This window comes from Eptesicus fuscus, chromosome 25 (genome assembly GCF_027574615.1).
Source record: "Eptesicus fuscus isolate TK198812 chromosome 25, DD_ASM_mEF_20220401, whole genome shotgun sequence".
Taxonomy (NCBI): Eukaryota; Metazoa; Chordata; class Mammalia; order Chiroptera; family Vespertilionidae; genus Eptesicus; species Eptesicus fuscus.
Window position 1 is genome coordinate 12304530 of NC_072497.1, and position 17626 is coordinate 12322155.

General features: G+C 56.9%; 1 protein-coding gene across 1 annotated transcript in view; it reads right to left on the reverse strand.

The window, feature by feature from the left end:
• Positions 1–17626, reverse strand: part of ATP10A (ATPase phospholipid transporting 10A (putative)) — a 44009-nt gene that overhangs the window by 21078 nt on the left and 5305 nt on the right. The window contains exons 2-6 of the mRNA XM_054713188.1: positions 11547–11751; positions 5875–5960; positions 3823–3929; positions 2855–2986; positions 2152–2282 (exon numbers count right to left, since the gene is read on the reverse strand). Of these exons, the coding sequence (XP_054569163.1) occupies positions 2152–2282; positions 2855–2986; positions 3823–3929; positions 5875–5960; positions 11547–11751 (661 nt within the window). The remainder of the gene's footprint in view (positions 1–2151; positions 2283–2854; positions 2987–3822; positions 3930–5874; positions 5961–11546; positions 11752–17626) is intronic.

Consider the following 17626-nt stretch of genomic DNA (forward strand, 5'->3'; position numbering starts at 1 on the left):
CCACTTCTTCAAAATAGACTCGCCCAGGCCGTGGTCTTTTGTGGAAGAGCCACACTCAAGGGGCCAAAGAGCCGCGTGTGGCTCGCGAGCCGCGGTTTGCCGACCACGGGTCTAGGGGAATGCTTCCCGCCTTGCTCCGGCCACGCCCCACCGAAGCGTCTCTAACATCCTGAGGCCTCTCCCTACCCCCCCAACATAGAATTCTCATTATTCACAAAGCGAGCTCCCCTTCACGCGGAGGAAGCCGACAAGGCCATGAACTTGGTCTGAACCAGCTTCCAAAGAACATGGCCTCCATGAGAGAGAAAAACAGAAGGACGAAAGGACAGGGGACGGACTGAGGAAGAAATCACTATGGAACTGTCTTTAAAAAATAATATTAATGTGAAGGGATGTGAGAAAATAGCAAATAAAGTTTCAAAACATGTAACAGAGAACTGAGATGCATGACTATGTCACCGTATATATCTGCAGACTGTGCACGAGGCCCCGAGAACCGTAAGACATGCAAAACATTCACTGTGAATAGCGCCTTCTCGAATCGCCCCCTGAAACATCAAATGGCCCCCCTCTAGTCTAAGCTATCGAACATGACAACATCCGCGTGGCGCAGGGATTGAGCGTCGACCTAGGAACCAGGAGGTCAGGATTCGATTCCCCGTCAGGGCACAGGCCCGGGTTGCAGGCTCGATCCCCAGTGCGGGGCGTGCAGGAGGCAGCCGATCCATGATTCTCTCTCATCATTGATGTTACTATCCCTCTCCCTTCCTCTCTCTAAAAAAAAAAAAAAAAAAAATCAATGAAATGACAACACACCTTAGCTGGTTGTGGCTTAGTAAATAGAGCATCGGCCAGCAGAGGACCTAAGGGTCCCAGGTTCGATTCCGGTCAAGGGCAGGTACCTCCGTGGCAGGTTCCTCCCAGCCCGGACCCTGGTCAGGGCGTGTGCAGGAGGCAACCCATCGGTGTGTGTCTCTCACATCGATGTTTCTCTGTCTTTCCCTCTCCCTTCCACTCTCCCGGAAAAAAATCAATGGAGCCCTGACCGGTGTGGCTCAGTGGATAGAGCGTCGGCCTGCGGACTGGAGGGTCCCGGGTTCGATTCCGGTCAAGGGCATGTACCTTGGTTGCGGGCACATCCCCAGTGGGGGGTGTGCAGGAGGCAGCTGATCGATGTTTCTCTCTCATCGATGTTTCTAGCTCTCTGTCCCTCTCTCTTCCTCTCTGTAAAAAATCAATAACATATATTTAAAAAAATATTTAAAAACGAATCAATGGAAAAACATCCTCGGGCGAGGATGAAAACAGTAAATAAAAATAGAATAAAATGAAAGGACCACACCACAAGGAAGCAGGGGCTGTACTGTACCTTCGGCGTGTACAGAGGTGGGTTTAGAGTCCTACGGGGAGTGTTTTAGGGTACGGGCAGAGGGTGTAAAGAGGACAGCCCGCAGGCGCCCCGGGAGAGCAGACGTCCTCGGTGCTTGAGAAAGGCTAGGAGAGGAGAGAGAAGGAGAGAAAAGACAACAGACACGGCTCAGTCAGAGTCCCCGGCGCCACGCCACCTCGGGCCACGGCGGCCTCGGCCCCCACGCTGTCCCCCCGGGCTCCCCGCTGCCCGCCCCTCGGACGCACCCCACCAACGTGGTTTCTGCAAAGACAAGAAGGCTCCCAGGAGATTAGTCAGGTTTGCTTTGACAACGTAAGAGCGAGCTCCACGGACCCCCGGCCGGCGTGGCTCCGTGGCGGAGCGTCGACCTACGAACCGGGAGGTCAGGGTTCGATTCCCGGTCAGGGGCACAGGCCCGGGTGGCGGGCTCGATCCCCAGCGTGGGGCGTGCGGGAGGCAGCCGATCCGTGATTCTCTCTCATCATGGATGTTTCTCCCTCTCCCTTCCTCTCTGAAATCAATAAAATATGCGAGAGAGAGAGAGAGAGAGAGAGGAGGGCAATGGAGACTCTGAACTGGAAAATCACCCAGGAATACACCCTCTGGATAAATTCGGTGTCTGGATAGAATGCGGCACCTTCGGAAGGTACACCTGCGGTCCCCATCCCGGGGCGGAGTGGACAGGAGGTCCCGGCAGAGCCCGAGGGCTCTCCGGGTTCCGGCCGGAAGGGTACGGCGAGAGCCCTCCCCCGCCCCCGTACCTGCAGGACGATGATCATGGTCAGGAACGAGTACACCGCGGCCGTGACCGGGGACCAGGAGCTGCCGTCCGCCTCGGGGACGCCAAACAGCGCTTCCTTCTCCTGGTAGCGCCGCACCCACACGCCGTGGCCTGTGGCAACGTTCAGAGAGAGGCGTCACTCGTCGCAGGGCTCCCGGCAGACGGAAGCCAAAGCAGAGACTGTGACTCAGCGGGGGGGACGGGGGGACATTTTGGCCAAAGGGGACTGCTGGTCGCCTAAGAAAGCAAAGCACAGCCCGGCCGGCGGGGCGCCGGGGGTGAGCGTCCACCGAGGAACCAGGAGGTCACGGCTCGGGGTCCATTCCTGGTCAGGGCACAGGCCCGGGTGGCGGGCTCCATCCCCAGTCGGGGGCGTGCAGGAGGCAGCCGATCCATGTTTCTCTCTCATCGGTGTTTCTAACTCTCTCTCCCTCTCCCTTCCTCTCTGTAAAAAATCAATAAAACATATTAAGAAAAAAAATGAAGATCAACGGGAAAATATCCTGGGGTGAGCATTCACAACAACAACAAAACGATAACGATAAAAACGAAACATCCTTCCGTCCAGGAAGTTCCCGACGGGAAACGTCACGCAGGGTGCCCCGCGGAGCCCCTTGGCGTCAGGGCCTGAGGAGGAGGGGTGGGCGGCCTGGTGGGTGGGCCGGCGCGGCGAGGAGACTTACCGACCGCGGACAAGAGAGACACACACACGAGGAGGAGGACACACCAGAGCACGTCGAAGTTCATCTGCCGCTCCAGCAGGCTGCGCTTGTACCGCGGGCCGCTGTTATTCAGCAGCGCCTTGGTCTCGTGTCCTGTTGGGGGGGACGGGCCGGGGGGCAGAGGATGAGGGGGTGCGGGCCGCCCGGGCCCAGCAGGGAGGGGGCCCCGGGCTCCGTCTCTGCGGATGGAAGCATAATGCTGCTGCCATCCAGGAACGCCCAGGCCCGTGGTCGGCAAACTCCTGAGTCCACGGAGCCCGACAGCCATAGGACAGCGACTGGCATTTCTTTGGAGAGCCACATTCTTTTTTAAAAAAATATATTTTATTGATTTTTTACAGAGAGGAAGGGAGAGGGAGAGAGAGTTAGAAACATCGATGGGAGAGAAACATCGATCAGCTGCCTCCTGCACACCCCCCACTGGGGATGTGCCCGCAACCAAGGTACATGCCCCTGACCGGAATCGAACCTGGGACCCTTCAGTCCGCAGGCCGACGCTCTATCCACTGAGCCACACCGGTTTCGGCGAGAGCCACATTTTTTAAACGTAAACGTCTTCCAACGCCACTTCTCCAACAGGGACGCGCCCGGGCCGTGGAGTTTCGTGGGAGAGCCACACGCAAGGGGCCAAAGAGCCGCATGTGGCTCGCGAGCCGCGGTTTGCCGACCACGGAACCAGGAGGTCGTGGTTCCATTCCCGGTCAGGGCACGTGCCCGGGTTGGGGGCTCGATCCCCCGTGGGGGGCGTGCAGGAGGCGGCTGGTCCATGATTCTCTCTCATCACGGATGTTTCTCTCTCTCCCCTCTCCCTTCCTCTCTGACATCCGTACAAATGTATTTTAAAAAGGACGGATGCCCAGAGCGCACAGGACAAGGAGGGCAGCCGGCGCCGCCCCCCCCCCCCCCCCCCGTGCGACCCGCGTGCCCACCTGCGTAGATGACGATGCCGACCACGGCCTCCGTGTTCCGGACGGTGCAGCCTCGCAGCAGCAGGTTCTCCAAGTGCAGCCCGGCCTTCTTCCCGTTGTCGTGCGTGCTGCGGGGGACGTGTGCCACGCGTCACGGGGGACACCTACACGGGCCCCCCGGCCCAGGGAGCGCTGCCTCGGGGAGGGAAGGCCGGGACGCCCGGTGCAGGGGGCAGGGCGGGGAGGGCGAACAGGGGCCCCAGAGGGCGGGCACCCTGCCTCCGTGGCTCCGACAAGACCCGGCGTGGACTCTGGTCCGTGTGCACTGGGAGCTGGCTGCTAGGAGCATCCCCAGGGTGTGCTCTGAGTGAGCTTTAGGGAACCTTTTTTTAAAAAATATATATTTTATTGATTTTTACAGAGAGGAAGGGAGAGGGATAGGGAGTTAGAAACATCGATCAGCTGCCTCGTGCACTCCCCCTACTGGGGATGTGTCCGCAACCAAGGTACATGCCCTTGACCGGAATCAAACCCAGGACGCTCTATCCACTGAGCCAAACAGGTCATGGCTTTAGGGAAACTTTTTAAAATATATTTTTACTACTAGCCCTGCGCACAAATCTGTGCACCAGTAGCTCACTGCCCTGTAGCTTTCCCCTGTCCACTTGTAGCTCGCTGCCCCACCCTCCTGCTGATCTGCAATCTGGTTGTTACGCTGCAGGGCGTAACGGCCATTTGCATATTACATCTTTATTATATAGGATTGATTCCAGAGAGGAAGGGAGAGGGAGAGGGAGAGAGAGAAACATGAATGATGAGAGAGAACCATGGATCGGCTGCCTCCTGCACGCCCCGTACAGGGGATCAAGCCCGCAACCCGGGCATGTGCCCTGACCGGGAATCGAACTGTGACCTCCCGGTTCACAGGTCGACGCTCAACCACGGAGCCACGCCGGCCGGGCAGCTTTAGGGGAACCTTAAGAACTGTGGGTCCTATGTTTAAGTCCTTTATCCATTTTGAGTTTATTTTTGTGTACGGTGTAAGTTGGTGGCCTCCTTTGTCAAATATTAATTGAGCATAGTGGTTTGGGTCGATATCTGGGTTCTCTATTCTATTCAACACACGACACTGGGGGGTGACACTGTATGGGAGTGGGGTGAGGGGGGCACTGGGAAGATACGTACACATGTAATACCTTAATCAATAAAAAAAACATTGTGAAAAAAAACAATAAAAATAAAAATCTGCAAAAAAAAAAACCCACAAAAAAAACACACAACAAAAACGAACTGTGTGTCCCGCGATCCTCGGGTCTCGAGCTCTAACCCGATCCCGAGAGCTGTTCCAGAAGTAACGTGTTCGCACACGGGATCCTTTGTTTCCCCAGGAAGGATGCAAGTGGAACTCATCCGGCCCAGACCCCCACGTGGTCCCCCCTTCCCCCACACAGGGCCTGTCTAATGGGCCGTTTCACCCATAAACGAACGCCTCTTAATTTGATCGAGCCGCCCCCCGCTGGCCCGAGAGGGGTTTTCCACGCATCACTGCCTCCAAGATGCTGTCGCCGGCTAACGGCGCCTCCTTGATCCACATCAACTGCAGTTTTCCGACCGATTCCAGCGCCCGTGACTGCCGTTTTGTTGTTAAGTGTATTTTTATGGCCCGGCCGGCGTGGCTCCGTGGCTGAGCGTCGACCTGGGAACCGGGAGGTCACGGTTCCACGCCCGGTCAAGGGCACACGCCCCGGGGTACGGGCTCCATCCCCAGTGGGGGGCGTGCAGGAGGCAGCCGATCCGTGATTCTCTCTCAGCATCGGTGTTTCTCTCTCTCCCTCTTTCCTTCTCCCTTCCTCTCTGACATAAATAAAAAAATAGACATAGTTTAAAAAGTATATGTAAATCCACTGCTCCGGTCCACAGTTGGCTGTTACCGGCGAAGTGTCTGGGAGAGTCCAAAGGCACACGAGGATTGGCGGCGGCGAGGCGGCCATCGCCCTAACTCCGGGCCGCTCCAGGGCCCACCGCGTCGGACGGGAGGACAGGCGCAGGGGCAGAGGCAGGGACGACACTCACATGCAGCCTCGGAACCTGCTCAGGTCGTTGTTGGGCCTCTCGCACTCGATGACGCTGGTGAAGGTCAAAGGGTCGAATTCGGAGACCTGGAACGGCAGGGGCGCGTCAGAGAGCGCCGGGCTCGGCCGGCTCCGTCCCGAAAGGCCCTCCTCGCCTTTCTGTCCTTTTATTTATTTATTTCTCATTGTCATTATTTTTTAAATATATTTTTATTGATTTCAGAGAGGAAGGGAGAGGGGGGAGAGAGAGAGAGAGATAGATACCAATGATGGGAGAGAATCACTGATCGGCTGCCTCCTGCTCGCCCCACAGCGGAGATGGAGCCTGCAACCCAGGCATGTGCCCTGACCGGGAATCGAACCGTGACCTCCTGGTTTCTAGGTCGATGCTCACCCACGGAGCCACACCGGCCGGGCCACCTTTCTGTCTTTTCAAAAATATATGTATGTTTCATTGATTTCAGAGACAGGAAGGGAGAGATAGAAACATCAGTGATGAGCCCTAGCCGGTGTGGCTCAGTGGATAGAGCGTCGGCCTGCGGACTGAAGGATCCTGGGCCGGTTTCTGGTCAAGGGCACGGACCTCGGTGGCAGGCTGTGTCCCCCTGGCCCTGGTTGGGGCACGTGCAGGAGGCAACCCATCGATGTGTCTCTCTGACATCCATCTCTCTCTCTGCCTCTCCCCTCCCTTCCACTCTCTCTAAAAAAATCAATGGAGCCCCAACCGGTGTGGCTCAGTGGATGGAGCGTCGGCCTGCAGACTCAAGGGTCCCGGGTTCGATTCCGGTCAAGGGCATGTACCTTGGTTGCGGGCACATCCCCAGTAGGAGGTGTGCAGGAGGCAGCTGATGGATGTTTCTCTATCATCAATGTTTCTAACTCTCTCTCCCTCTCCCTTCCTCTGTAAAAAATCAGTAAAATATATTTTAAAAAATCAATGGAAAGATATCCTCCGGTGAGGATTAACGAAGAAAAAAAAAAGAAAGAAACATCAGTGATGAGAGTCATGGATCGGCCGCCTCCTGCACGCCCCACACTGGGCATCGAGCCTGCAACCCGGGCCCGTGCCCCGACCGGGAATCAAACCGTGACCTCCTGGTTCCTAGGTCGACGCTCAACCCCTGAGCCACGCCGGCCCGGCTCACCTCTGTCTCGCACCCTCGGCCGGGGAGTCCCAGGGGCCGCCTTCGGCCGCTCAGAGGGGAACCTGGTCAAGGGGGGGCCCCCTCCTTTTCCTCCTGGAAGATCTGCCTTGTCATGGGGAGCAAGCCTCGCAGATCAAGCCGGCCTCTCTCGGGGTTTGAAAGCAGAAAGCCGGCCGTTCTCTCGTTAAATCCGACCTGAAACGGAAAAAAGCCGGCCCCGGCCCCCCCTTCCCCTCTCTTCCCGGCTCGCCTCCTGGCTGCTTCAGCCAAAAAAAAAAAAAAAAAAAAGAGAAAGCCTGAGGCTTTGGTTTTCGGTGATGGCGTCATTCAAAGGCTCAGGGTGCGGGGTTGGAGTTTGAAGTCTCAAAATCAAAGGCCGGTTCCTTCGCCCGGGGGACCGTGCTTCGTGCTGCCCTCCCGGCCGGCCGGCCTGCACCGCCCAGCCCGGCTCCTCCAAGAACTGGGGGGTGGGGGGGGGCACTCCGACACCCAGAGGAGCAGGCGTTTTGTTTTTTGTATTTTATTTACTTATTTTTTGGAGGGCTGGTTTTTGTTTGTTTTTCAAATATATTTAATTTCAGAGAGGAAGGGAGAGAGAGAGAGAGAGAGAAACATCAGTGAGGAGAGAGAATCATGGTTTGATCCCCGGTGAGGGCACAGGCCTGGGTTGTGGGCTCCATCCCCAGTGCGGGGTGTGCAGGAGGCAGCTGATCCATGATTCTCATCGTGGATGTTTCTCTCCCTCTCCCTTCCTCTCTGTGAGATCAATAAAAACATATTTTTAAAAAATAAAACATTTGCCCTCACCCGTTTGGCTCAGTGGATAGAGTAACGGCCGGCGGACTGAAGGGTCCCGGGTTCGATTCCCGGTCGGGGCACATACCTTGGTTGTGGGCTCGATCCCCAGTAGGGGGACGTGCAGGAGGCAGCTGATGGATGTTTCTCTCTCATCCATGTTTCTAATTCTCTATCCCTCTCCCTTCCTCTCTGTAAAAATCAATAAAATATAGTAAGCCCTAAATGGTGTGGCTCAGTGGATAGAGTGTCGGCCTGCGGACTGAAGGGTCCCAGGTTCGATTCCGGTCAAGGGCATGGACCTTGGTTGTGGGCATATCCCCGTGCAGGAGGCAGCTGATGGATGTTTCTCTCTCATCGACGTTTCTGACTCTCTATCCCTCTCCCTTTCTCTCGGTAAGAAATCAGTAATATATATATATAAAATAAAAGGGCGGGGAACGTTGGCAACTGGTAGTGAACTAGCAAAGGTCCCCTCGTCCCCCCCGCCCCTGTGGCGCCCCAATTCCCCCCAAACTCTTTTATTGTTTGCAGGGCTCTTGCAGAGCCGCTGAGAACAGCCGCTGAAGGCATGGCCTGTCCCCGAGGACCCACACCCTCCTCTGACTTCTCCGGCCCCTTTCCCCTCAGCAAGAGGGAGACGTGTTTCTGCGGGGACACGGTCGCTCCTCCGCGCCCCCCCCCCCCCCCCAAGTTCATTCTCCGGCGGAAATGAATCTGCCCGGCGGAGCCAGGGCGCTGCTCTCGGCGCCCAAAGTTGCTTGCGCATGGAATTCTCGGAATAAATCACGTTCCCGGGGACGCGGCGTCCTTTTAATTCTAGGTCATTAATTTCGCCGCGGCGTGTTTGTCTCTGGAATGCTCGCGGCGGCGGGTGCGCCCGGCTCATCCCTGATGACGGGCAGAGGGCCAGGTTCCTGCTGGTGGCAGCTCCGTCCCCCATCTTCCCCGGGAGTGGGCACCCCAACATCCCTCAAGCTCCGGGTCCTCTATGCCACCATCACCAGCTTTTTTTTTTTTTTCCTTAATATACATATATATTTTTAAAAATATATTTTTATTGATTTCAGAGAAGGGAGAGGGAGAGGGAGAGAAGCATCCATGATGAGAGAGAATCACGGATCGGCCGCCTCCTGCACGCCCCACACTGGGGATCGAGCCCGCCACCCGGGCCTGTGCCCTGACCGGGAATCGAACCCTGACCTCCTGGTTCCTAGGTGGACGCTCAACCCCTGAGCCACGCCGGCCGGGCCCGAGTGTCCCTCCGGTCTTGATGCCGGAGACGGACGGTCCAAGCTCGGCCACAGAACTCCACCTGCTCGTCCCCGCCCCAGCCGCCGTCCACCGAGAAAGGCCAGCGCAGCCCCCGGGCGGAGGTCCCACAGGCATGCCGGTCTCCCAGGCCAAGGTCGGGACTCGGCCTCCCAAGGTCAGCCCTCACGGACGTTCTGGCTGTGGGTCAAGGCCCCAGAGCGCCTGATAAAGGCCAGAAGGGAGCCCACGCTTTGAAGTTCCGTCCAACACAAACCCAGCGCTGCCCTCCTTTGAAGCGGTCTGCCTTCATCCCCGTATAAAAGGGCTTTTTTTTTTTTATAATTTAAGCCACTGTTGAAAAGTCAATCATCGAAGCCCTAGACGGTGTGGCTCCGTGGACAGAGCGTCAGCCTGCGGACTGAAGGGTCCCGGGTTCGATTCCGGTCAAGGGTGTGGGCTCCATCCCCAGTGGGGGGCGTGCAGGAGGCAGTCGATCCATGATTCTCTCTCATCATGGATGTTTCTCTCTCTCTCCTGCTCTCCCTCTCTGAAAGCAATAAAATAAATTATATCTATAAAAGTCAGTCATTGAAGGTGAGGGAGAGCGATTTTGTTGTTGCTGTTAATCCTCACTGGAGATATTTTTTCCATTGAATTTTTTTTTTTTTTCAGAGAGAAGGGTCGGGAGGGGGAGAGCGAGAGGAACATGGATGTGAGAGACACACCCAAAGGTTGCCTCCATACGTGCCCTGATGGGGGAGGGCGGGCAGTGGGGGGACCAAACCTGCAGCCCAGGCACATGCCCTCGACCGGGAATCAAACCCGAGAACCGATGCGCTAACCATGGAGCCAGACCAGCTGGGGCAGAACTATTCTTAGTTGTTTTTTTTTTTAAAAAATGTATATTTTATTGATTTTTTCCAGAGAGGAAGGGAGAGGGATAGAGAGCTAGAAACATCAATGAGAGAGAAACATCCATCAGCTGCCTCCTGCACACTCCCTACTGGGGACGTGCCCGCAACCGAGGTACATGCCCTTGACCGGAATCGAACCCGGGACCCTTCAGTCCGCAGGCCGACGCTCTATCCACTGAGCCACACCGGTCAGGGCCTGTTCTTACTTTTTCCCTCAAAGACACAGGAGTCAGGAATAGGCGTTCTTGTTTGGGTGAGTCTTGTGTGTGTTCTTATGACAGAGAATGGCTTTTTAGGCTTTGGCTCAATTCTTCACTTACTATTTTCTTTTGCAAGGGAGAGGATGGGGTGGAGAGAGAGACATCGATGCGAGAGAGACACATCGCTTGGCTGCCTCCCGCAGGCGCCCCGACTGGGGGCGGGGAGCGAACCCCGCCAGCCGGATACGTGCCCCGGCTCGGGAATCGAACCCGTGACCCTTCTGTCAACTGGTGGATGCTCTAACCACTGAGCAAAAAAAAACCCCCCAAACCCCCCAAAACAACAAAAAACCGGCCATGGCTTTTCAAAAAACTATTTTTAAACAGCACGGGCCTGAGTAGCCCCCCACCTGCTAGAATGACATGTTTTGGGTCTCAAATCGGCGGTGGAGATCCCGGAGCCCTTTGCTCCCTCCCTTGTTCCTGTCACAGAGTTAATCCCCCTCCGACCCCACCACCAGCACACGTCCGCGGCGGTCAGATCTGACAACGACAAGGCCCCCCGTGTACGTTACGGGCCCGGTGACTAACCTTCCAGACGTCAAAGAGCAACCCTGACATTTATTTCTGCAAAGGCTCAGGATCGACCGACCGATCCAATTAGCACACCGCGCCCGCCGTCCCCTCTCCAGGGAGGTGACAAATGGCCCCCTCCCCGCTCCTCGGCGGAGGCTGTGGCTAATTTAATGAGAGACTGCCTGCCTGCCTGCGAAGCTCACGGGGAGGCAACAGCCGCCACCCTGTGCCTCGCAGACGGCCTTGCTTCACCCCTCGTTTTCTCTTTTTTAAAAAAAATATGTTTTCTATTGACGCCAGAGAGGACGGGAGAGGGAGGGAGAGAAACATCCATGAGGAGAGAGAGCCATGGACCGGCTGCCCCCTGCACGCCCCCCACTGGGGATCGAGCCCGCAACCCAGGCACGTGCCCCGACCCCCGACCGGGAATCGAACAGGGACCTCCCGGTTCCTAGGCTGATGCTCAACCACGGAGCCACGCCCTCCGGCCGGGCGAGGACATTTTTTCCATTCCTTTCCAGAGAGAGTGGAAGGGAGGGGCGAGGGAGGGAGAGAAAGAGAGAGGGGGTCCTGCTCTCCACACATGCAGGTCGGGCAAGGGCTCCGGCAGGTCAGGGGTCCACTCAGACCCTCAGGCTCACCTCTGTCTCCTAGGAAACGCAGCTTGGCGTGATGGAGGGGGGTGCAGGCGCTCTCACGCCCCGAGGGCCAGCATGTGGACGCGGTGCCGTGGCCCCGATGCCCTGGAACCCCCCCTCCCCGCCACTCCCCCCCGCCCCGGTCACTTACGAGCTCCGAGAAGCCACGGACCACCTGCCGCCGCTTCAGGTTGGTCTCCCCGTCCAGGTTGGCCGTCTCGATGTGGCACAGGCCGTCGGGGTCGCTGGAGGAGAGCAGCAGGATGTCGGCGGGGATGATCTCGTTGCAGCGGAGACGCACGAAGTCTCCCACGCGGATCTCCCGCCAGAACCGGCTCACATACTGCTTCTCCTCCCTGAGAGCGAGAGAGGGAGAGGGAGAGAGAGAGGAAGAGAGAGAGGGAGAGAGGGAGAGAGAGACCGTCGTTAGCAAGACGGGTCCGGCCCAGTCCGGGTGATGGGCACAGGGAGCTGACGGAACAATTCTGCCTACTTTCTTTTTTCCTTAAATATACCAGGTGAATAACGCGGATTTTTCTCAATAGGCGGAGTTACACGTATGTTGCTATACATGCGATGTGATATGTCTGCCGTCTTGTTGTATTGCTCCTTCAGACGACCACTGTTCCGATCCATGGCACACGCACTTTCTGAGCAGCCCTTCAAAACGTGCGAAGCAGCGGAAAATCGGGTCTCTGAATGGTCTGCCTCAAAACAAGAGAAGTCCTGCCCTGGCCGGCGTGGCTCAGTGGATAGAGCGTCGGCCTGCGGACTGAAGGGTCCCGGGTTCGATTCTGGCCAAGGGCACAGGCCGGGGTTACAGGCCTGATCCCCAGTAGGGGGTGTGCAGGAGGCCACCGGTCAGTGATTCTCTCTCATCATGGATGTTTCTACCTCTCTCTCCCTCTCCCTTCCTCTCTGAAATCAATGAAGAAATATATTTTTTAAAAAAGAGAAAAGTTCTATTGAGACCGTATCCACAAATTACCTGAAAGATGGGGGAAATGTGTAGCTAGCGATGGACATCACTTTGAATAAAGCATTTTTGATGTTTCTCTTGAAATTATCGTGCTTTCTTTGGTTAAAAAATCCGAAATATTACGGTTAATAATGCGGGTTGACTATTAACCGGTTAACAGTGCGGATTGACTGTCGACGGGTTACGAATGCGGAGGAGCCATACGACAAATTAGCATCCATACCAAATCGCATATATATCAACATACATGTAACTCCGCCTATTGAAAAAAAATCCGCATTATTAACCGGTACACCTGGTATTTTTATTGATGCCCTGGCCGGTGTGCTCAGTGGATAGAGCGTCGGCCTGCAGACCGAAGGGTCCCGGGTTCGATTCCGGTCAAGGGCACATGCCCGGGGTTGCGGGATCGCCCCCATTAGGCGGTGTGCGGAGGCAGCTGATCCATGATTCTCTCATCATTGATGTTTCTCTCTCTCTCCCTCTCCCTTCCTCTCTGAAATAAAAAAAATTTTAAGAACCCTCTTCATAAAAAAGAAAAAATTAATAAAAATGAATGAAGTATCTAGAAAGACCCAGAGGACACCGGGAAGAGGGAGGGCGCGGAAGTGACGGACACGCGGACCAAAGTGGACCGAGCCCTCCCAGGCGCCCTCAGACCGAGACATCCCTGCCCGCCCCCCCCCGCCGCCCCGCCCCCGCCCAGCAGACCGGGCGGATGAGAAACCAGGACACGGGAGGCGAACCCCGAATGGGAGGCTCCCCGTGAGAGAGCCAAGAACCGCGTGGAATACGCATCTAGTGCCAAGGCCTGATGCCGCGGCGATGAGGACAGCCGGCATGGAATTTATTTCTCAGACGGAGCACAGCGAGCAGGCGCAGAGGCTGTCGGGGGGCCGGGGGAGGGGGAGGGAAAGAGAGAGAGGGAGATGGAGAGAGAGAGAGGGAGAGAGAGGGAGGGAAAGAGAGAGAGAGGGAGATGGAGGGAGATGGAGAGAGAGAGGGAGAAGGAGAAAAAGAGAGAGGGAGAGGGAGGGAGACAGAGGGAGGGAGAGTGAGAAAAAGAGAGAGGGAGGGTAAGAAAGGGAGAAAGACGGAGGGAGATGGAGAGAGGGAGAGACAGGGAAAGAGAGAGGGAGAGGGAGAAAAAGAGAGGGAGGGAGGGAAAAAGAGAGAGGAAGAGAGAGGGAGAGGGAGAGGGAGAGGGAGAGAGAGAGAGAATGTCTTCAGCACTTGAGAAAGGCCCATCGAAAGTCTAAAACGGCCCCTCGTTGAACATACAGTCCCGCACACAACAGGCAGAGGCGGTCGCTCTTAAGTAGGATTTCTCGCGCTGGGCGGTGTGGCTCAGTGGATAGTGCACCGGCCTGTGGACTGAAGGGTCCCGGGTCCGATTCCCGGTGGGGGGGCGTGCAGGAGGAGGCAGCCGATCCATGATTCCCTCTCCTCATGGATGTTTCTCTCTCCCTCTCTGAAATCAATACAAAATATAGCATTTAAAAAATAAATAAAAAGTCACGAGGAGCCGAGGGCCCGCGGCCGTGGGTCTGCCAGGACTGAGTCGGGGGCACGCGCAGCAGGGCCCGGCGCCTCGGGGGCCGGCAGCTGTCCCGGAGCGGTGACCCCGACTTCTACGCCGGCTGCTTCCCAGGGGGACACACCAGGGGTCAGGGATTCGCCCGTGGCCAGAGACGGGTGTGGCCGGACAGGTGTCTGCCACCTGGAACCTGCCCGGGGTCCCCTGGGAGCGGGACACTGTGTCCCTGGGCGGAAGGTGGCGGCAGCCGTCATCCGAGCCGGCCTGGGGGAGCGGCCTCGGGCGCGGTCGGCGGATGTGGGACGTGTTCGGATCAGGACAGAATCGGCAGAGCACAGCCGTGGGTAGTAGGGCGCGGGCCGGAGGGACCAGGACTAGCACTGGGGGGGCTGCCTGCTCCCCCGACACCCCAGCCCAGGCCTCACGGGACGCCGTCCGTCCGGGGTGTCCTGTCCTTTGAGCTCCAGTCGCTCTCTCTGGCGTCTCTCTTTTGTGCTGGGATTTGCCATTTAAAAAAAATAGATATCTTATTGATTTTTTACAGAGAGGAAGGGAGAGGGAGGCAGCTGATGGATGTTTCTCTCTCATCGATGTTTCTAGCTCTCTATCCCTCTCCCTTCCTCTCTGTAAAAAATCAATAAAATATATTTTTAAAAAATACATTAAAAAATAATAAGTGGAACAACCAATCAATGTTTCTCTCTCTCTCTCTCAATCAGAAAATTTCAAAAATGTATTTTGTTCCGTTTCTTCCTTCGTCCAAGAGGGTACGTCCTGTTCCTTTATCCCGTCTCAGTCGCACGTGGACGTGTGCGAGAGCCCGTTCTGAAAACAGAAGGCTGCCTGGTTGTTTCTAAAAAAAACACAAAAAGCCCAGCTCCGGGGTTCCCAGCGCGGCCCTGCCCTCCCCTGGCCCCAGAGGCTCTCACGGGCCGGGCCCCAGAACGCGTCCTCCCCGGCGGCCCAGAAGGAACGGAAGCCCCAGCCGGGGCGCCGGGCGCCGAGAACACAGCGTGTTGGGTTGAAAGGGGAGCCGCGCGAGTGTTTTTTCCTCCGTGTGCGAGGCAGGTGGAGGGCAGATAAGGAGCCGGCTTTGATACGCGGGCGTGGCCTTGGGACGGGGCGGCCGGGCGCGGAGGCTGCCCTTGTGCGGCCCCTGCCTTGGCGCGGGAAGAGAGAGACGTGTTTATTTGTGTAGCGAGGTTTCCTCCCAGCGATTGTGTGGCAGCCCCAGGACAGAGCAGGCCGAGTTACCCAGCAGAGAGAGGGCCGGCTTTGTGCTCGGCCTGGGGTTTGGGGGGGAGGGGGGAGGGGGGCGGCTGGGAGGCACCTGGATGTGCCTTGGATCAGTGTGTGTGGGGGAGGGCATCGGAGTGAGGTTCAGTGACCTGACGTGTTTGTGTGGTGTGTTTTTTTTAAATATATTTTTATTGATTTCAGAGAGAAACATCCATGAGGAGAGAGAATCATGGACCAGCTGCCTCCTCCACGCCCCTCACTGGGGATCGAGCCCGCAACCCGGTCCTGTGCCCTGACCGGGAATCGAGCCGTGACCTCCTGGTTCGTGGGCCGACGCTCAAACCCCTGAGCCACACCGGCCGGGCTCAATCCCGTTGTTAAGTGGTCACTCTGACGACCACCTGACCAGGTTGGGCGGGGGCGGGGGGGGGGCAGCTGGCCACGTGCCCTGGGCACGCCCCGGGGTCCGGAGGGCAGAGCCCGCGTCTGCGGTGCCCACCGCCCAGGGAGCACGCGCGCTCCCCGTGACGTGACGCGGGCGTGCGGCCTGCCGACGGGCGGCCCGGACAAAGCCGTCCTTGTTCCCGGAGCCACGCTCAGTGCCCTGCCTGTTGGGAGCAGGAAATGTTGCTTTTGGACCACGACCTCCTTCGGGAGCTCCCGGTCGGGGGGTGAGTTTGGAGAGCAGAGCCGAGGCCGGGCCAGGGCGCCGTGGAAAGACTGGCGTGTGCCCGTATCCCCCTCCTCCCCTCCGCCCCAGCACAGACCGCGCGGCCTGAACGTCGGGGGCGAGGGGGCCGGGCTTTCCTCTCTGGACATGGAGACGGCCACGTGGACGAGTGTCCATGGAGAGTCTCTCTCTCAGGCCCGTGAGCTCTGTGGACGGTGTGTAGAATTAGACCCTTAAAAACACAGCTTTAGCCCTAACCGGTTTGGTTCATTGGATAGACCTTTCAGTCCGCAGGCCGACACTCTATCCCCTGAGCCACACCGGTTAGGGCTATTTTTTTAAATGTATTTTTATTAAGCCCTAGCCGGTGTGGCTCAGGGGATAGAGCGTCGGCCTGTGGATGGAAGAGTCCCGGGTTCGATTCCCAAGGATGTTTTCCCATTGATTTTTAGGGAGAGGGGGAGGCAGAGGGGGAGAGAGAGAGAGAGAGAGAGAGAGAGAGAGAGAGAGAGAGAGAGACATTGATGTGGGAGGGACACATCGGTGCGTTGCCTCCTGCATGAGCCCCAACCAGGGCCCTCGACCGGAACCGAACCCGGGACCCTTTGGTCTGCAGGCCGACGCTCTATCCACGGAGCCACACCGGCGAGGGCTCTCCGAGGAGTTTCAATGACCAATGATCTAACAGACAGCCTCCAAACACGGCAACACATGTGAGCGGCTTCAAGTCTTTTCCCCCAAACACCATATGGATGAATAGACTATGTTTTCTGGGTTTCTCTCTTTAAAAAAAAAAAAAAAAATATATTTTATTGATTTTAGTGAGGAATGGAAAGGGGGAGAGAGAGAGATAGAAACATCCATGACAGGAGAGAATCATTCATCGGCTGCCTCCTGCACGCCCCACACTGGGGATCGAGCCCATAACCCGGGCCTGTGCCCTGACCGGGAATCAAACCGTGACCTCCTGGTTCCTAGGTCGACGCTCAACCGCTGAGCGACATCGGCCGGGCTTAACTATCCTATCTAATAAAGAGGAAATATGCTAATTGACCATCACTCCGTCACAAAGATGGCTGCACCCACAGCTGAGGCCAAGTTCCCATCAGGAGCCTTAAGGAGCAATCAGCAGGGACCTGAGGCTACGCCCTCCCCTGCCCCTGTGGGGCTTGACAGGGGACCTCAGGCCCCGCCCCTGAGCCTACGCCCCTGCCTGGCAGGACTTGACAAGGGTGGGACTGGCCGGGTCTGGATCTAGCCCAATGGGGGGCAGCCGGGTCCGGGTCTCACACGATTTTGAGGTGCATGTGGGTGGGCGGGGACTTGACTCTGGGTCCCATGGTGAGCCCTAGACTCTGACAGGAGGAAGGTTTTCATATACATTTTACTAATTTTCTTTCCTCTCTGACACTTCTATTATAGAGAAAGGGCAAATAGCACTATTAAATTACTTCCTCTAACGAATCCCCTTTTAATGTGCACGAATTTCGTGCACCGGGCCACTAGTTCTTTATACCCAGAGACTCGAGTCTCCTTCAAGTCAGGCCCTGCACGATCATCCCCTTCGTCTGCGACCGCAGCGATGTGCAAGTTTTACACCCTTTTCGCGCACCCCCAGAATAAACGCGCCCCCCAAGTTAAAAGCATGAAGGACAGACACAGACAGAGCGAGATCTGGCTCGACGGGCCATTTCCAACTTCTGTGCGTCCACCAAACTCTCCCAAACAACATGGGAAATAAGGATTCGGTGGGAAAAAGAACCGGACGGCGTGCCAAGGGCAACATGGGCCCTTCAGCCCGGGAAA